The sequence below is a fragment of the Crotalus tigris genome, unplaced genomic scaffold (genome assembly GCF_016545835.1).
Source record: "Crotalus tigris isolate CLP2741 ecotype Arizona unplaced genomic scaffold, ASM1654583v1 scf7180000020640.449710, whole genome shotgun sequence".
In the NCBI taxonomy this organism is placed as follows: Eukaryota; Metazoa; Chordata; class Lepidosauria; order Squamata; family Viperidae; genus Crotalus; species Crotalus tigris.
In genome coordinates this window covers 342,542-362,236 of record NW_024098119.1, presented here as the reverse complement: position 1 = coordinate 362,236, position 19,695 = coordinate 342,542, and the positions used below count along the sequence as shown (strand labels likewise).

The 19,695-nt window shown below is 40.2% G+C and overlaps 1 protein-coding gene across 1 annotated transcript in view; it reads left to right on the top strand.

Annotated features, from left to right (window-relative positions):
• The window catches only part of ARHGEF9 (Cdc42 guanine nucleotide exchange factor 9), a 97,202-nt gene that overhangs the window by 61,263 nt on the left and 16,244 nt on the right, over nucleotides 1-19,695 (top strand). The window contains exon 6 of the mRNA XM_039368130.1: nucleotides 7,073-7,204. Within this exon, the coding sequence (XP_039224064.1) occupies nucleotides 7,073-7,204 (132 nt within the window). The remainder of the gene's footprint in view (nucleotides 1-7,072; nucleotides 7,205-19,695) is intronic.

Below are 19,695 nucleotides of genomic sequence, written 5' to 3'. Positions count from 1 at the left end.
TCTTTAGTTTGATAATCAAATATCTGCAAGAAAACAACCAAGCTCAGAGAGCACTCAGGACCCCTCAGCATTGGACCATTGTTTACCAGCCACTGCAGATATGCCTCATTCTTCCTCCATCACAGTGAAATGCCTGAAGTCAAGATTATATCATTTTCTTTTGTGCATTCTAGCAGTTGTCCCTGAGGGCCACACACACACACACATCTACTTGCACTGCATTGGGGAAAGTTATTCTTAGATGTGGAGATTTGCATATTCATCACTGCTGTGGAGTCAGTGGGATTTTGCCATTCACTGCCACTAATAATAATCTTTAACTGCGTCACCGTCACTCTAGCATTCTCAGGTTTCCTTTATGGTGGCACGGAAAGAATCCAGGACTTTCTAAATGCTGCTTCCCTTGGGAAATAAGGAGATTTTACATAGCGTGTGATATCTGGGTCAAGGAGAGAAAGTGCTGGGGATTTTGGCAGCTTGCTTCTAAATTGGTCGTTCTTGGAGATGAACTCTGGACGGGGACGGCACAACGGCCCTGCCCTCTTCAATCTCTTGGCAACTTTTGGTTCCAAGGACCAGGGATTCTTCTGGAGCACCTTCAGGACTAAGAGTGGAGGACACTGTTTTGCAGTGGATTTTTTTTTCTTCTCCTTCTTTCGTGGTGAATTCTGGTGAATGTTAGTGTGGGAGAAGAGGAGAAGTCCAACCTTAGTCCTTTCTTGTGTGGGGTGCCTCCGTATTTGGGTCTCTCATTTCTCTTCTTTAACCTCTGCCCAAAAGTTCTGGGCGAGACCATTTGGCAGGATGGTATGTAGCACCACCAGCATCTTTTTTTAAAAAAAACAACAACAACAAATTTTATTGGTTTTTTTAATTTCTTAAAACAAAGTATTCAGGACACACCGTGGTGCTGGGGTAATCAAACATCCTAGAACAAAACATATATACATAGTACAATCAATACATCAAATATGCCCTCTCTTTTTCCCTCAAATAGCATAGTGCATTTAAAATATCCAATTCTAGCTTAAATTGATTCAACCTGAACCTGTTTTTAAGCTTTATAAATTTACAATACCGTAATCAAATTAACTTTAAATAAAGACATTTTCAATTTAGATATCCCTTCCAAATATGTTCTACTTTCTTAATTTTATCAAAATTTTATTTATTTCTTCTTCCACTAATCTCCCCTGTTTAAAGTAAAATATTAATCTATCCTATACCTATCTAATCCATCAATTAATCAGTCTCTCTAAGCTAACAAGATAATATCAGACCTTAAACCATTTCAATTCATTAAACAGAATTCAAATCTCATCCAGTTAATTATCATAACTCATAACATCCATATCATCAAAGAATCACATCATCTTATTACATTTCAATTAATTAATAATTCAATTCAAATCTAAAACATCTCTTCAATTTTCTTCATTCCATTACATAATAATTTTCATACAAATGAACCTAACATTCTAAAAAAACATTCTTAATATTCTAGATTACTTTTAATCCATTATATAAATTTTATTTATTTCTTCTTCCACTAATCTCCCCTGTTTAAAGTAAAATATTAATCTATCCTATACCTATCTAATCCATCAATTAATCAGTCTCTCTAAGCTAACAAGATAATATCAGACCTTAAACCATTTCAATTCATTAAACAGAATTCAAATCTCATCCAGTTAATTATCATAACTCATAACATCCATATCATCAAAGAATCACATCATCTTATTACATTTCAATTAATTAATAATTCAATTCAAATCTAAAACATCTCTTCAATTTTCTTCATTCCGTTACATAATAATTTTCATACAAATGAACCTAACATTCTAAAAAAACATTCTTAATATTCTAGATTACTTTTAATCCATTATATAAAAAATATCTCATTTTTAAACAAAAATATTGCTCTATCCCAGACATATCTAAATGTATCTATCTATCTATCTATTCTATACATGTCTAATCCATCAGTTAATCAATCTCTTTAAGCTGACAGAATAGTATCAGACCTTAAATCATTTCAATCCATTGAGCAGGATTCAAATTTCATCCAGTTAGTTGTCATAGCTAAACATCCATGTTATAAAACAAACAAGTCATCTTATTTAATTAACATTCAATTAAATATTAATTTAATCCAAATCTAAAACATCTCTTTACTTCAAACTCATAATCTTAATCCTTACATCAGTCCATAGTTCTAGGTTGCCTTTAATCCAATATATGAAATTTTAAAGTTCATTTTTCAATCTTATTCTAGCTTTCCTCTTATGCCAGGCAGGTTTCCATAGCAAAGCTTCCCTTCCAGGTGATGAATCTCTTTTTGTTGCTTATAGTGTCATTTGATGATGCAAGTTACACATCTCCATCCCTTCTCAGGCAGGCATTGTTGTTCAGATGTTGACCAGTGTCTAGTGGATATGGGGAGGAACTGGCTCCAACTCAATGCTAATTTATGGATTGACTCAGGGCTTTGGGCCTCCCTTGATCCTGAGATGTCATATTTGGCTCTCAAGGGAAGATCACTCCCCTCAACAGAGCTGGCATGCAGTTTAGAGTCCTTGTGGATTCGCTACTCTTGCTGAAGGAGCAGGTAGCAATCCTAGCTACTGGTAGGTGGACCTTTATACAGATCCATCTTGTGCACCAGTTGTGCCCATTTCTGGATTGGGAAGCCTTGTTCATTATCACTCATGCCTTGATGACTTCCTGGTTGGATTGCTGAAATATGCTCTACCTGGGGCTGACCTTGAAGACCATCCAGAAATTATAATTGGTCCCGAAGGCAGCAGCTCATGCAGTGCTGAGTGCCTCTCAGTTTGCTGCTGTTTGTGTTGTGCTGGCTGCTATCCAACCCATAGGCACTGGAATTAGGTAAGGCTGGAGCTCAGTGACTGGGTTTGTTATCTATTGGAGAATGTTAATTTAGAGCCTAGGAGTTGCTTGTTTTTGTTTTTATTTATTTAGGAATATTGTTTTCTATTAGCTTTGTCTTTAATGTTCTTATCACTGCTACTGTGAGCTGCCCAGAGTTATGGCACATAAGATGAACGGTTTTCTAAATGTCTTTAAATAAATGGACAGTCCAGGTTCTTCTGCCTTCTGTTTGTCCTTAAATGAACTCTGCTTATCTCTAGCTTCTTAGACACTGCACGAGACTCCTTGTTTAAAAGAGACTGAAAAACAAGCTGTGTGGACTGGATTGTCCCCTTCTTTAAGACCTGCCTTTAATTCACATGATCGGTGTGTGGTTGCTTTGCTTTGGAAAGGTGGCTTTGTGACACAATCTGTCTTGAAAGTCAAATAAGCCATCTCTGGGTGTGAATTTGATTCCCTTATTAAGTCAGCTCAAAGGATATGATGGAACTGAAAAGACAAAGTGAGATCCAATTATAAGAGACTAGAGAGTTATGGCAGATCTTTTCAGCACCTTGGACAGATCACTTTAAGTAGAGTTGTCTCGGCAATTTAATCTGCTTTATGAAGGCTCCCTTATTCCATCCCCCGAAGACTCTGTTAGAGTCAGAGCCATGGTTTGAATGATCCTGACTAGACATCAGTTCACTAGATGATTTTATTTTTATTTATTAAATGTATATGCTGTCCATCTGACGAATAGTAACTCTGTCACTTTCCACCCTTGTATCCTCAGAGTCACAGATTAGGTCAAGTTAGACAATATGGTGGTCAGGTTACCACAGGACAATGACCATAATCAGGTTTGGTTTCATTGGTGGCTGAGTTCCTATGGCTTGCCAAATCCTATAATGGGATTATACTTTCATAATCGCTATAGTCATGGAAGAGGTTATACCCAAAACAGATCAGATGTCAGAATCCAATTATATTTCATCTTTAATCATCAAATATAGAAAACCCCAATTCTGCCTTCTCTGGATTCTGCCATAAGAGGGAGAGAAGGGGGAGAACAAAGGGGCTTTATGGCCCTCACTTCCTTCAGTATGAAGGAATGTGTTTATTGCAACCTCAAAGAGTTTGAATGTAAATAGCACCAAAGAACCTTACCATGACAAAGGGGCTATTTACCTTTCATGTAGGGTATTTGAAGTCTCCATCCAGAAGGACGGAAGAAAGCATCAAAGGGGTGGAATTGTGATGCCTGAAACTATCACTGGAAGGGGGGGGTGATTGGGTGGGACTGCTGGGGAACCCCTTAAAACCTTGAATGGGAGAGCTTGGATCCCAAGTCCTGTCTAGCATGCCTGCAGCCACTTCTTCTTAATAAAGGATTCCTGTTGGAAGAATTATTCCAAGAGTTCTGTCTTCTTAAGATGCAAAGTGGGGTGGGTCCTTACATCAATATTATTATGACTTCCTATGGTGGCTTGATTTAAACAATTTATTATGATAATAAAGTACAGCTCCCCTACCCTAAACACTGAACCAAACCAATTTTAAGCTAGTTTAGTATAAATGGCACCAATCCAATCCTTCTGCATGTCTGCTCTAAAAATTCAGTACAGTGAACACACATATCTTGATTTACAGCATACGCTCAACGTCATCAGTGTCTTATCTGCTTCATTGGGGAATGTTTCTGGGAGTGTCATACACATGGTATCTATGTACTCTGTGTATGTGTGTCTTTTGAAAGAGAGGTCTACCACCCTAGATAGGCCCTGAGGTGCAGACTTTGCAAAGAAACAATCCAACACATAGTGGCAGGGTGTAAGATGCAGGCAGGCAATGGACGGCACAACCAAGTAGCTAGCATTGAGGACAGGAACATCTACACAGTGTATAGGCTAGACTTTCTCCGGGTCTGGATGGGAGACCCTGCAGAAAGCTGTGCAAAATAAGATCATATGAGATTTCCAGATCCAGACAGACAGACAGGTAGATACTGGCCAATCAACCAGGTAGACGAAGGACCTGAAGTCAGCGGTGATGATAGCATTGCCAGGTGACAGCAACATCAGGAAGAAAGGAGTATGTATGTATTATATGCCATTACATAGCCTTGTAATCCTTTATTTATGGGCATCTGCAGGAGGCAAGTGACATGATGTGCATTGTCATTGCAGAAATAATACAACATGACATAATTTCTCATGACATGCATGATACTACAATGGCTTTTACCAAACGCTGATAGGTCTAAGGGGGTGCCGTTAATCCAGCGGAGGTATATCAAGAGGATTTTTTTTTTTAGCCTAAGGCTTTCTTTCTTGCTTACTGTTCCTGGAGCATCACAGCCAATATTCTATTTTTAACACTTTCCCCCCCTTTATTTTCTACAATAACACAACCTCAATGACCCATGAATGCATTAGACCCCAGCTTCTTGGAGCAGCCTCTCTTTTGAAACTAGAAGTGTGTGTGTGTGGGGGGGGGTGTTTGTGAAAATTACAGCTGAGTCAAAGGGTCTTAAACCAAATTCTGCTGTGAACTTTTCAAGGGAACTTTTTTCATAACGTAAAGGAGAAAATGGAAAAGTCAAAAACTGCAAAGATTGTAAGTGCACAAAAAAAGGTCATAAGCCCCCTTTTTTTCCAGTGCTGTTGTAACTTTGTACCGTCACCGAATTAACTGTTGTAAGTCGAGGGCTACCTGAATTGGACACACAAGGGCTGCAAAGGTTCAACTCAGAATGTTGCTGCATTACAAAATGACCCTTGAGAATGTTCCAGGTGCTACAACACTTTTGGATTTGTGATTATGGAGAGCAAAACTTGAAAAAGAAGACAGCCCACATTTTATACAATATTGCTTCTTTTATGGGGATCTCTGAGTCCTAAATCATTTAAATATGAGCCAGCCATGTGCTGCAGCTGCCAAAAAAGCCAACACAGTGCTAGGCTGCATTAACAGAAGGATAGAATCAAGACCATGTGAAGTATTAATACCACTTTACAATGCCTTGGTAAGGCCACACTTGGAATCCTGCATCCAGTTTTGGTCACCATGATGTAAAAAAGATGTTGAGACTCTAGAAAGAGTGCAGAGAAGAGTAACAAAGATGATTAGGGAACTGTATTGTAGGTCTTTGTATTTTGTTATCTTCTCCAGTTCTTTCTCATCTATTCTGCTGTCTCCAGGCACTGCCACGTCCACTATCCAGACTTTTTTGTCTTTCTTATCGACAATTGTTAAGTCTGGGGTGTTATGTTGCAGGTGCTTGTCTGTTTGAATTCTGAAGTCCTCAGAGCAGTTTAATTTTATCATTTTCTATGACTTTCTCTATTTTATGATCCCACCACTTCTTCTTCTTCTTCTTCTTCTTCTTCTTCTTCTTCTTCTTCTTCTTCTTCTTCTTCTTCTTCTTCGTCTTCTTCTTCTTCTTCTTCTTCTTCTTCTTCTTCTTCTTCTTCTTCTTCTTCTTCTTCTTCTTCTTCTTCTTCTTCTTCTTCTCCTCCTCCTCCTCCTCCTCCTCCTCCTCCTCATTATTATTATTATTATTATTATTATTATTATTATTATTATTATGAAATATAAGATAGCAAGAAAAATAGGGGTGAGTAAAGAAAACTGTGAAGTGACAAGTGCATGGACACAATTCACAGAGGAGAGCAATTGCACAGTTCAGAATCTCAAACAAGAAAGCGTTTGCAGAGGTGAAGATATCCTTAGCAAGCAGCAGCACCTTGCTAATCTTGGCTAATCTCATAGGTCAAACCTGGTTAGGATTTGGGAAAGGGAAATACCTGGGAATTCTAGTGGGAAATTGAATGAAGAATCAACCTCAATTTATTTCATGCTATACAAAGTCAGCTATGATTAAAGCATCATAGATAGGCCCCGAAAACAACATAAAATGACTTATTTGCATGGGTGCCTTCATCAAGAATTGGGCTTCAAGAATTGGGCTTAATTGCTGAGTACCTTTAACATTCTAATCTATTATAGAAACCATGGTTTACATAGCTAAGAAAGAGAAGCCAGTTCTGAAATAAAGCTAACCTAAATGCAAATCTCTTTGCTCTGGTGTTATGTTTCCGGCCCATCTGATTTCTTACTTTTTACAAAAAGCAAAGCAAAATCAAATGGGGACAATCATATCCTGAGGGGTGATTAAGTTCTCCTTTCATTTCAGGGAGAGGACATTTTGGACCGCAGCTCTGAGTTGATCTACACGGGAGAAATGTCGTGGATATATCAGCCTTACGGACGAAGCCAGCAGCGCGTCTTCTTCCTTTTTGATCACCAGATGGTTCTTTGCAAAAAGGTAAGGACACGTTGGAGTCTCCTGCGGATGATCAGTGAATTTGGGTTTAAGACAGGGCAAGTCAACCTGTATCCCTAAGTTGTACTGGGCCCTGCAAAGCCTGTTTTGCAGCTGTCTTTGCAGAACAACAGAACTGGAAGGGACCTTGGGGGTCTTGTAGTCCAACCCCTTGCTCAAGCAGGAGACCCTGTACCATTTCAGACAAATGGCTGTCCAGTCTCTTCTTGAAAAGCTCCAGGGATCTTTGTTGCTCTTCTCTGCACTCTTTCCAGAGTCTCAACATCTTTATATTGTAGCGATATATAAAATCTTGAGCCACTGAAGTGGTTCAGCCCTTCCAGGCAGAGCAGACAAGAAATATGACCAGATGAGTTTGTTCTACTTTTTTGTAAGGTTATCTTAACAGAATCTTGCTAATCTGATTGTTCAAATATTCCCCCGTCTCTTTTACAGGGAGTTAAGTTAGGGAGGCTTCTTTTGAATTTCTTTCTTTGCCTGTAATGCAGCTATGGACCATGTCCTTGTCTCTTAAGGTCATTCCCACATACCGTTACAAACGGTCATTGCCAAAATTGTCAATCCTTTGGGGGCTAATTCTCTTCTCCAAACAGGAGAAGAGAACGCGTTTTGATTGTGCCTAGTTGGGTGATGTTGTGGTGCTTTTATAGCACCTGATACGATCTTGGGATTTTTTTTTTTAAAAAAAAATGTTTTTTTCCTTCTCCAAAAAAATGGTCACCCATCTCAGGTCAAAAACCAGCCTTCCTTCTTCTTATTGTTCAGTCGCTAAGTCTTGTCTGACTCGTCACAACCCAATAGATCATAGCACACGAGCCCCGACCTCCCCTGTCGCTCAGGGTTATTAGACACCTTCTGCCCTGATGGGCTAATCTTTGGGCGTCATGTCTTTCAACTTTTGGGGTGTCCATTGGGTGTTCTTGGCAAGGAGGCTGGAGTGGGTTGCCATTTCCTTCTCCAGTGGGCCACATTTTGCCAGAACTCTCCACTACGGCCTGTCCATCTTGGGTGGCCCTGCATGGCTTAGCTCATAGCTTCACTGAGCTGCAAACTCCTTGGCCACAACATGGCAGTGATCTATGAAGAGGCCAGTCTTCCTACATCCTTCCAGAGATACATCTGAAACACACATTCATTGTAAGTGACAAAGGAAAGTACACCTCTACACATTGGCTGTTTATTTATTCTCATAAGCCACTTTCTCCAGCAAAAAAAGATGGACGGACGGACAGAAGGAAGGAAGGAAGGAAGGAAATGGAAGGGAGGGAGGGAGGGAAGAAGGAAGGAAATGGAAGGAAGGAAATGGAAGGGAGGAAGGAAGGAAGGAAAGAAGGAAGGAAGGAAATGGAAGGAAGAAAATGGAAGGGAGGGAGGGAGGGAAGAAGGAAGGAAATGGAAGGGAGGAAGGAAGGAAGGCAAAGGGAGGGAGGAAGGGAAGGAAGGAAGGAGGGAGGGAAGGAAGGAAGGAAAGAAGGAAAAGGAAAGAAGGAAGGAAATGGAAGGGAGGGAGAGAAGAAGGAAGGAAGGAAGGAAAGGAAGGAAGGAAGGAAGGAAGGAAGGAAGGAAGGAAGGAAGGAAGGAGAGATGGAATGTGTGAGTATCAAATACACACTAAAATTTTCAACAAATAATCAGGAAACCTTTGGCTAGATTCTTGTTTGTCTGGAAATTTTCTCTTTCCATTGTGATGAAATCGTGTGGTTGTGTTAGAACCTGCCCTGAAATATATGTCCTACCCGTAAACGGTATGCAGATAGCATTACAAAATTTATACTAAAAATGCAGTACCTGTATTGGGAAATGTACAGTAAAAGTTATGACCATTAGGAGAAAATGCATTCAAAAGCTAGAAGATAGAGACCTTTTTTTTTTTTTTTATGAAACCTCAAAGCCTCAGCAGTCAAGAATATTTTTCCAACTTGGGCACTGAAAGCGGCCCAATTTATATTGATCTGTCTATCATTAGATTAATTTCCAGGAAAGTATGATGAATGTATAGTTTTGGTATCCGAAGCAAAGCATCCAGACTCAGTCACAGTTTTGTTCCATATAGCATCAACCTTGTGAACTCTCAAGTTTCCTCTTTCTGCTATGAGTTTAAAATGGACAGTGATTAATATTTATATTGATATATATGTATCGGCATAGGTATATACAATATGTGTGTGTGTGTGTGTGTGAATGTGTGCGTGTACATATGTATGTATGCATATATGTAGCATGTATATATGTGTGTGTGTTATGTGTGTTTATGGGTAGATACAGCTTTTCTTTTGAGAGCAGGCAACAAAATTTCATTTTTAGTGTGGGCCAGTGTGCTCACAGAAAAATTGACAATCAAGGATATCTTATCTAACTTAAAAGATTCCTTGAACGGCAATAGGTGGTTTTAGATGAGCTAGTCCTGAAATTTTCCATTGCACCTGAATTGTATTTTTCTTGGAAGGGTTTTAGAATTGGTAGAGAGGGAATCAAATCTAGGTGGTTCATTTCTGGATTGGTTCTGTAGCGGTGGAGGAAGGAGCCATGATTTCATGAGCAGCAGGTCATATGAGGATACCTTAAATCTATCCCTCACCTCTCCAGGGAATCCAGAGGAGGCCGAAAGAAATGACTCCTCTCGTGGATCCGCCTTCGATCCCTTTTCTTCACGATTCCATCTTTGAAGCTAAGGCTAATTAATAAATAAGGTCTGGTGTCAGAAGCTGAGTATCAGCTGAGTATCATGGCCTCAGCTGGGAAGTTCCGTTTGCAAGGCCAAAGTTGGCCCTCCTTTCTGATTATTCAATTAACTCTGATGTTAATTACATTGGGTTTCACTCTGCCTCTCTAGTTCAGTTCCCTGAATCTCAGTAAAAGTGTATCCAAATGACTCGTTCACTCTGTTGTGTGTGCTGCCTATGTGACACAAAGACAAAAGCTGATACAGGTCGTCCTTGACTTAACCAGAGTTCATTTAGTGACCGTTCGAAGTGACAACGGGGCTGAAAAAAGTGACTTATGACCCCCTTTCATACTTACCACCGTTGCAGAATCGCCATGTTCACGTGATCAAAATTGGCAACTGGTTCATATTTACGACGATCGCCATATCCCACGGGGGTCACGTGATCCCCTTTTTCCACCTTCTTACAAGCAAAATCCACGGGGAAGCTGGATTCATTTAACAACGGTGTTATTAACTTTTTTTATTAAAAAGTTTTATAAAGAATTACACCCCAAAATCCCCCCACCCTAACCCCCCTCGCCCTCCCCCACTTCCCAGAGCTAAATGCAGGGTTATTACAAATATAATAATCAAACTCTAAATAACATTAACCAATTATAAAATAACCAGATTCATAATATACTTTAACTCCCCTTTAACATAAATACAGACAAGTAAAATAAACATAATAATATAAACAATTCCATATTATTAAACAATATCCTAGTTATTAAACTATACTAATACTAAAAACAATAATAAAACTAATAATAATTTCACTATAATATACTGTTAATAAAAATAATACTCTAAAATTTACTCATAAAATAAATGGAACTCTTTAAGTTAGTGTTATTAACTTTTAACAGCTGCAGTGATTCATTGAACAATTGTGGCAAGCAAGGTTGCAAAATGGGACCAAAGTCATTTAACCAATATCTCGCTTAGTGACATAAATTTTGGGCTCAGTTGTGGTCATAAGTCAAGAATTACCTGTAATGCACCCCCAAAAATCCCTCTTTTGCCCTGATGATTCAACCGTGACCGTAAGGTGAAGGCTACTTGTAGCAAGCCATTTTGTATTAGCAGCTTGTGTGATTTTAATAAATGTGACATTTTTACGGGTTTAATCAGTAAAAAAAAAATCCTCTTGGCTAGGCATTTGATTTTAGCCTTCCAAAATGCTAATGCGGATGATTTTGAATTCGGCCATTTCCCCCAGTGTTTTGGATCTAAATCTTTACATGGCAACATGCAGTTAATCCGTGGGCTTTTCATTCCTGAAATGTATTTACATTTTTCGCCTTCTCTCCATTTCAACTTTCAAGGGAACGCTGATAAAACAGAATAAAATCAGACTTGGTAAAATCTATTTTATGTAATGTTGCTATGAATCTCTAGAGCCAGGTCCATACATCAGTATCATTGCAACCTAAAATGGAATAAAGAGGCAGAGAAAATGCAGACTGTGACAAGTTGCACAGGTTGAAATTTTAGAATTCATTTAAGACATTCTCCTGTTTAGACCAACAGCAGGCTGTGTGATAGAGTATGCCTTATAGCTAAAATAAAGACAAGGGTGATGTAGGGTGATCTGTCCCTATTACAGTTTGTAAATCAGTTGTTTTGTTGGTCAGGTGTTGTCCTGCCTGTGATACCTTGACACAATAATACCACAGATCAGCATTCATTGGGGCCTGAGAATCAAATGATCCCATGAAGCAATGGTAGATTTGAGAGATTATGAGACAAAACAAGAAACCCAAGAGCATGACTGAAGCAGTGTAGTGGTTAAAGGTACCAGGCCTAAAAATGGGTGACCGGGAGTTCTAGTCCTGCCTTAGTCCTGAAGGAGGCAATGGCAAACCACTTCTGAAAAAGTTGCCAAGAAATTTGCAGGGACTAATCCAGGCAGTTGCCAGAAGTCATGACTGATTTGAAGAGGAAGGAAGGGAGGGAGGGAGGGAGGGAGGAAGAAAGGAAGAAAGGGAATATAAAGCGATTGAAAGAAGGAAGGAAAAGATAAAAAGACATGGGAGGGAGGGGGAGGAAGGAAGGAAGGAAGGAAGGATAGGAAGTGATTGAAAGAAGAAAGAAAAAAAATAAAAAGAGATGGGAGGGAGGGGAGGAAGGAAAGAAGGAAGGAAGGAAGGATAAAGCGATTGAAAGAAGAAAAAAATAAAAAGAGATGGGAGGGAGGAAGGAAGGAAAGAAGGAAGGGAAGACAAAGCAATTGAAAGAAGGAAGGAAAAGATAAAAAGACATGGGAGGGAGGGAGAGAGGAAGGAAGGAAGGAAGGAAGGAAGGAAGGAAGGAAGGAAGGAAGGAAGGAAGGAAGGAAGGAAGGAAGGAAGACTATATATAACCAACAGAGGAAAGGAATTTATTACTAGCTTATCTCCATAAATGGAAGCTCAGGCTAGGCTGCAAAAAGGCCAAGAAGAGGAAATTTGAGATGCTCAAAGAAATTCCATCTCAGTAACAGAAGAGAGCTGAGACTCCTGCTGAAATTTCCAAGATTCTACATTCCTTCTTGTCATGTCCAAACTCCTGATAAGGCTTGAATGGCTCACGCTCCTTTGATCATCGTGGGCCCTGCGGACCTTGGCAAGAGTCAATTGGCTCCAGGCTGGGGGACACATTTCAGGGCACGTGATGGGCACCCTCGGAAAACATCTGTCTGGAGTGGGGGGGGGGCTGAAATGATTCTTAGAAACAAAACAGATGATGGAGAGCTTTTAAAAATAAGCAACAAAGTCCCATTGGCATCTCAAAGTACCAACTTGCTTATTTTTCTCAGAGCTTTGGAAGGATCCATCTCAGACCTTCTGCCTTCTTTTAAAGCAGGGCATGGAAAGCCTTCCAAAAGACTCTTAGGTGCAGCTAGAAAAATGGAAGAGATTCGCAGGGGCAGAATTTTCCCTCAGCAATGCTGAAAAAGCCCCTGCTTGGAATATAAGAGCCAGCTTTGTGTAGCGGTTAAGGGGCTGGCTCAGAAACCAAGAGACTGCGAGTTCTAGTCCTGCCTTAGCCATGAAAATAGGTTGTGTGACTTTCAGCCAGTCACCGGGAGATGGGGAGTTCTAGTCTTACCTTAGGCACAAAAGCTGCCTGGGTGACTTTAGGCCAATCACTAGGAGATGGTAAATTCTAGTGCAGCCTTAGGCGTGTAAGCCAGCTAAGGGACTTTGAGCCAATCACCAGAAAACTCTTGAGTTCTAGTCCCACCTGAAGCACGGGTGGCTAGGTGACTTTGGGCCAGTCACCAGGAGATGGTGAGTTCTAGCCCCACCTTAGACTTGAAAGCTGGCTGGGTGACTTTGGACCAATCACCAGGAGATGGAAAGCTCTAGTCCAGCTCCGTGCTTTCGGGCCATTCACTCTCTCTCAGCCCAACACATCACATAAGGTGGTGGTTGTGTGGAAAATAGGAGGAGGAAGGAGTATTAGATATGTTTCCCCCCTATTAAAAATAATAAAGATGGGGAGGAGTCTAATAAATGAATAATGGATCGTGGGGAACCATATTGGTTGCAGACGGCCAGACCTTGTGACTGCAGAGCGAAAGACCAGGCATCTCTCTAGCCCTCTTAGCCATCAATTAGCTAAACCCTTACCTTCTATGGAAAAAGCTGAAGACCACATTTAAAGTTCTTCCATCGGCTGCCAGATGTTTGAGGCTGGGACTTGCAGTGTCAAGTTTGCACTGGATCAAAGTTGAGTGTAAGGTGTGACCGGACAGCTGATTCCTCAAACCAATAATTAATCTCTTAAGTGCGTCGCATTGCATGGCCAGCTGTTTTGATGGCTTTCGTTGAGGTTGGAAACCAGACAATAAACATAAACAGACCTTTTCACAATATCTTTGTGAAAATGGTTTTGGAACAAGAACTGAAGGCTCCCATCTGATTGAGAGGGGGGCATCAGGACCGAAAGAGCCCCCCCCCAGTTGTTCCATGGCCGCTCCTGACTTACTTGAGAATGGAAGGGAAACGGTTTTAATCTGTGAACATGGTTATCAGTAACACCTGTGATCACTCGGAGAAGTAAATGTAGCTTTGGGGGGCATGCTCTCTGGGTGAGTTTGCATTTTTTTAGAAGTGGGGATAAAAAAGGGAGCGGGACTAGGGAGTCTCTCATCGCTTTTGAAAAGGAGACAAGGGCAGCCCCCCAAAAAACCAACAACTTTGCAGCTCTTTTCTCCCTACTCCGTAGCTCCTTTTCTGCAGATATCTTCATGTGAAATTAAAGGGCTTTCTTGCCTGCGTTGCTCAGAAGGAGAAATTGCAAGTCTTCTCTCCAGTGACTACTCCACAGAATTCTGCTAGGAGGAGGAGAAGGAAATATCTGTTAAAAAAAAACAACACACACCTTGAAGCCTTTACACAGTGTAAACAGAAAAGATGGGCATAAATTGAATAATAACTTCAATAAACTAAAAAATTATTTGTGCAATATAATTTGATGCGGAGCTCCGTATTAGAAATGTAGCACTGTAATATGTACAGGTATTGTATTTCTTATATTTCTAACAGTATTGGAAATATATTGTTGTTGTTGTTAATTGCGAAGTCGTGTCCGACCCATCGCGACCCCATGGACAACGTTCCTCCAGGCCTTCCTGTCCTCTGCCATCTTCTGGAGTCCATTGAAGCTCACGCCTCCTGCTTCAGTGACTCCATCCAGCCATCTCGTTCTCTGTCGTCTCCTTCTTCTACTGCCCTCCATCTTTCCCAGCATTAGGCCCTTCTCCAGTGAGTCCTTCCTTCTCATTAGGTGGCCAAAGTATTTGAGTTTCAACTTCAGGATCTGGCCTTCTAAAGTGCAGTCGGGGTTGATCTCTTCTAGGACTGACTGGTTGGATCATCTTGCAGTCCAAGGGACTCGCAGGAGTCTTCTCCAGCACCATAGTTCAAAGGCCTCAATTCTTTGGCCTTTCTCAGCCTTTCTTATGGTCCAACTTTCACAGCCATACATTGCAACTGGGAAAACCATTGGAAATATGGTACAGTGCTATTTCGACATATAAATGCATTTATAGACACGCTGCTCTATTACAGAAAAGTTTGGGGAAGTTACTTGAAGGACCCTTCTGTAGAGGTTTCAGTTGGGAAGCCGACTCGTAGTAGAGATGCTAACTTCTCTGACCTCTCTTTATGTCATTTTATAATCCACTAGCTGGTCTGCTGGAGATAATGCACAAATTAGTCCTCATTGGGACAAAGCTAATTCATCCAGAACGCATTGGTGGCCTCAAATTGCAATGAACAAGGTCATGCATTCAATTTCACTGCTACTATGATTGTTGGCCGAGCAGGGACAAAAATAGCCAGAGAAATAACTGAAGCCTGGGAAACAGGCTGTCATGGTTTATTGCTTCAAAATGTCGGCACAGGCATAACGGAAGGTTTATGGCAGAATCTGAATTCCTCTTGCTGGCATCTAACTTTTCTTGCTAAACCCCTCCCTTATCTTGCAGTCACAAGCCACATCTTCCAATTACCCCTGAGGGCAAAGATTCACTTCCGTTCCTTTTCCCGGGCTTTTGTTATTTCCCCTCCCTTTTCTCTGTCATCTGAATTAACTCTAAAAATACCAGACAGTTCTGCATATTTTGTCAAAGCAAGAATATTCAATATTAGCAGCGTTGACACAGGCACTTTGTCCATCAATTGGAGTGCTAATTTATCATCTGCCTAACAGGTACTTAGGAGCCCAGGGCATGGAGACAGAAGGAAACAATCACATCCACATCCTAATTAACAATTAAAAGACCAGGAACCATATAAATGCAACACGTAGGGTAGCCCAGTTCATACTCAAAGAGCACAAGGAACTCCTCATTTCAATCCTAAGCTACAAATATTCTCCTTTATTGGTATGTTCTTAAGTCTTTTCTTTTTCTGTTATGTTAGAAATTGAAATTTCAGGCAAGTTTGGGGAGGTTTGCAGAGCTTCTGCAGGCTTGGGACTGCTGGTTGCACTCACCTGCCCCAAGCATAATTGGCCAGTCCTGTGTGCTCCGTGTGTGCGCCATGTGTGCTCCAATATTTGAGGGGCTGTCAAAGAGAGGAGGGAGTCAAGCTATCTTCCAAAGCACCTGAAGGCCAGACAAGGAATAATGGATGGACACTGATCAAGGAGAGATTCAACCTAGAAATAAGGAGAAATGTCCTGACAGTGAGAACAATCAACCAATGGAACAGACTGCCTTTAGATTTTGATGCTTCATCATTGAAGGCTTTCAAGAAGAGACTGAACTGCCACCTGTCAGAAATGGTGTAGGGTCTCCTGCTTAGGCTAAATGACTTACAAGGTCACTTCCAACTCTTCTATTCTATTCTATTCTATTCTATTCTATTCTATTCTATTCTATTCTATTCTATTCTATTCTATTCTATTCTATTCCATTCCATTCCATTCCATTCCATATTTTCTATTCTATTCTATTCTATTCCATATAAAGATTCTATTCTATTCTATTCTATTCTATTCTATTCTATTCTATTCTATTCTATTCTATTCTATTCTATTCTATTCTATTCTATTCCATTCCATTCCATTCCATATAAAGATTCTATTCTATTCTATTCTATTCTATTCTATTCTATTCTATTCTATTCTATTCTATTCTATTCCATTCCATTCCATATAAAGATTCTATTCTATTCTATTCTGTTCTGTTCCGTCCCATTCCATATAAAGATTCTATTCTATTCTATTCTATTCTATTCTATTCTATTCTATTCTATTCTATTCTATTCTATTCTATTCTATTCTATTCTATTCTATTCCATTCCATTCCATATAAAGATTCTATCCTATCCTATCCTATCCTATCCTATCCTATCCTATCTCCTCCTGTAGAGGAGAAGGAGGTTGTGGGGTCCTTGGTACTCTCTGAACTTGGTTGTTTTCTTGCAAGCGTTTCATTATCCAACTAGGTAACATCATCGGTGATAGAGAGAAGGGTTTGTTGAGATAAGGAGAAGAGAAAGGAAAAGCAGAAGAACTGTGGTGTTCTGGGGCTCTCAGCTTGGTTGTTTCCTTGCAGACATTTCATTACCCAACTAAGCAACATCATCAGTTGTGCCAAGGACCTCATACTTCATCCCTGAGCTACAGAGATTACCTTCTGTTGGTAGTGTGCTCCTTCCTTATGTGTTGCTTGTTTTTATTTGGACCACAAAAGATAACAGCAGCTTCCTTTGTACCGCTTTGCTCACAGCAAATTGAGCATAAATGCTGATAGTTAATGGACCACTTTCCCAGTTATTATCTTCTTATTAGATCTGTTTAGAGGAAACCTAAGTCAATTGTCCTTTAATGTTTTCCTTCTAGTAATAAATAGCAATATAGCAATTCCACTCTCTCGAATATCCGATTCTGATCAGAGGATGCAACTGGATTTTCCCATGGTGGCTGGTTTCTTTTAATCTTCATTCCAACACCAAAGATCCTTGAAAAACCATGTTAAAACCCTGTCAAATCCTTTTGCATCTCACGTGGAGTGGAAAATGCTGCTAGGTGTAATGCTTCAGATCTGATTTAGATCTTGATAAAAGAAGAATCCCGTGAAGTGGGTCAGCCTCTGAAGCCAAAATCCAAACACAGCAGGATGTATGCTGCAGTACAATGACTGTTGCTCGCTGAAGACAATCCAGATTTCAGTATCCTGGAAAAAAAAATCACCTTGCTTTCTAGGCTTAAAGTCTGGAGTTATCGATAGGCTTGGAATCTAATAGGACGTTAGAATAAAATAGAGCTGGAAGGGACCTTGGAGGTCTTCTAATCCAGCCCCCCACTTAAGCAGGAGAACCTACACCATCTCAGACAGGTGATTGTCTAGTCTCTTCTTAAAGATCTCCAGTGATGGGGCATCCACAATTTCTGGGGGTAAGCTGTTCCACTGGTTGATTGTCCTCACTATCAGGAAGTTTCTCTTTAAATCCAGGAGAAACTTCCTTGATCAGCTTCCAACCATTGTTTCTTGTCCTTCCCTTTGGTGCTCTGGTGAACAACCTGACCCCTTCTGTCTTGTGACAGCCCCTCAGATAGTGGAACACTGCTATCACATCTCCCCTGTTTCTTCTTTTCTTTAGACTAGCCAAACCCAAGTCCTGCAACTGTCCTTCATATGTTTTAGTCTCCAGGCCTTGGATCATCTTAGTTGCTCTTCTCTGGATTTTTTTCCAAACTCTCAACATCTTTTTTTTGTGATATGGTGACCAAAATTGGCTGTAGTATTCCCGGTGTGGTCTTGCTAGGGTTTTATAAAGCGGTACTAATACTTTGCGTGATCTTGTTTCTATGCTTCTGTTTATACAACCCAGGATTGTATAAGGATTTTGACTGATAGATATACTACATCAAGGTACAGCTCACTCGCTTGCTCTTCCACCGGAAGTTTCCCCCCACCTTGTAAATTATGGTATTTATTTCATTAGAGTTATGTCTGTCCTTCATTGGGAAGGTCAAGATGGTAGACATAGTGCTCTTTCTTCCTATTTTTCCTTACAAGTCCTATAAGCCAGTTTGGCCTAGGTTAGAAACTAGGAGATGGAGAGTTCTAGTCCCACTTTAGGCATGAAAGCCAGGTGGGTGACTTTGGGCCAGTCACACTCTCTCAGCCCAATCCACCTCACAAGGTTATTGTGTGGAAAATAGGAAACATATTTGCTGCCTTGAGTTACTTATAAAGTAACAAAGGTGGGATAAAAATCTAATAATAATAATAAAAAAAAATGTTGCCTAGCCCAAAAATCATTTGATCAGCCTCTGCAATTGAAGAAGTTGACTCTTCCAGCTGTGGATCCAATGATGTCACCCTTCCACCATACTATCTCTCTTGTTCAGTTTTCTCTCATGCTATTTATAAATACACTTAGTTGACTTAAAATTATTTTTAATTCATAATATCCCTTGTTCCGCTCTTAAATCATTGCCACCGTGTGCTTCTAGTTTTTTGGTTCCTCTGATCTAAGTGAAATACAGTTGCCCCAAAATGGAATGCAAAGGACAACTTCATAGCAGAACCAGTCTCCTAGCCTAGTGGTTGACATCTCTCTTGTTGGATGTGTTCATGCAGGACTTGGACAGCCATTGATCAGGACATTTTTTATTCGGATTTGTGCACTGAGCGGGGATTGGATCATGTGTCCTGAAGGGCCTCTTTTGATTCCAGGCTTGGTTAACTTCTTCTGGCCGAGATATGATATATGCAGTTGTGTAAGATTAATTCTATTTTAAGACTATCACCACAAAACATGCTCACTTTTCTCCCCCCCCCCTTTTTTTTTTTAAAGTCTGCAGGCAAAGCTTTGATGAGGGAATACCTTTCAAGAGCAGGTGGCAAAGTTGATTAAGCTTCAGATTAAATTTTCATTATTAGGGAGAGAAATTGGAATGAAGTAGAACTCTATTTAAGCAATCAAGCTGAGGTCCCACTCTCCTTAGGTGCAGCTCAGAGTCACTTTTCTAAAATAGCTCAGTTTTTAATGCAAAGAAGGATATGATTTCTGGTTAATCATCCCAGCAGTCCTCTTTCTTCAAATTATTTCCAGGACCTTTGACTTGAAATAAAGGGAAAGAGAAAGAAGTAGAAAAAAAGAGGGCAGGGATGTCAGCCTATAATGATATTCTTAGAGAATATCTGCTTTCCAAAATTGTCCTTGTAGGAGAACAGTTTCCATTTTAATTACAGCAAAATCTGGCTGTAGTACGGACAGTAACTTTCAGAGCAGTTTAAACAGGGAATGGAGATTGT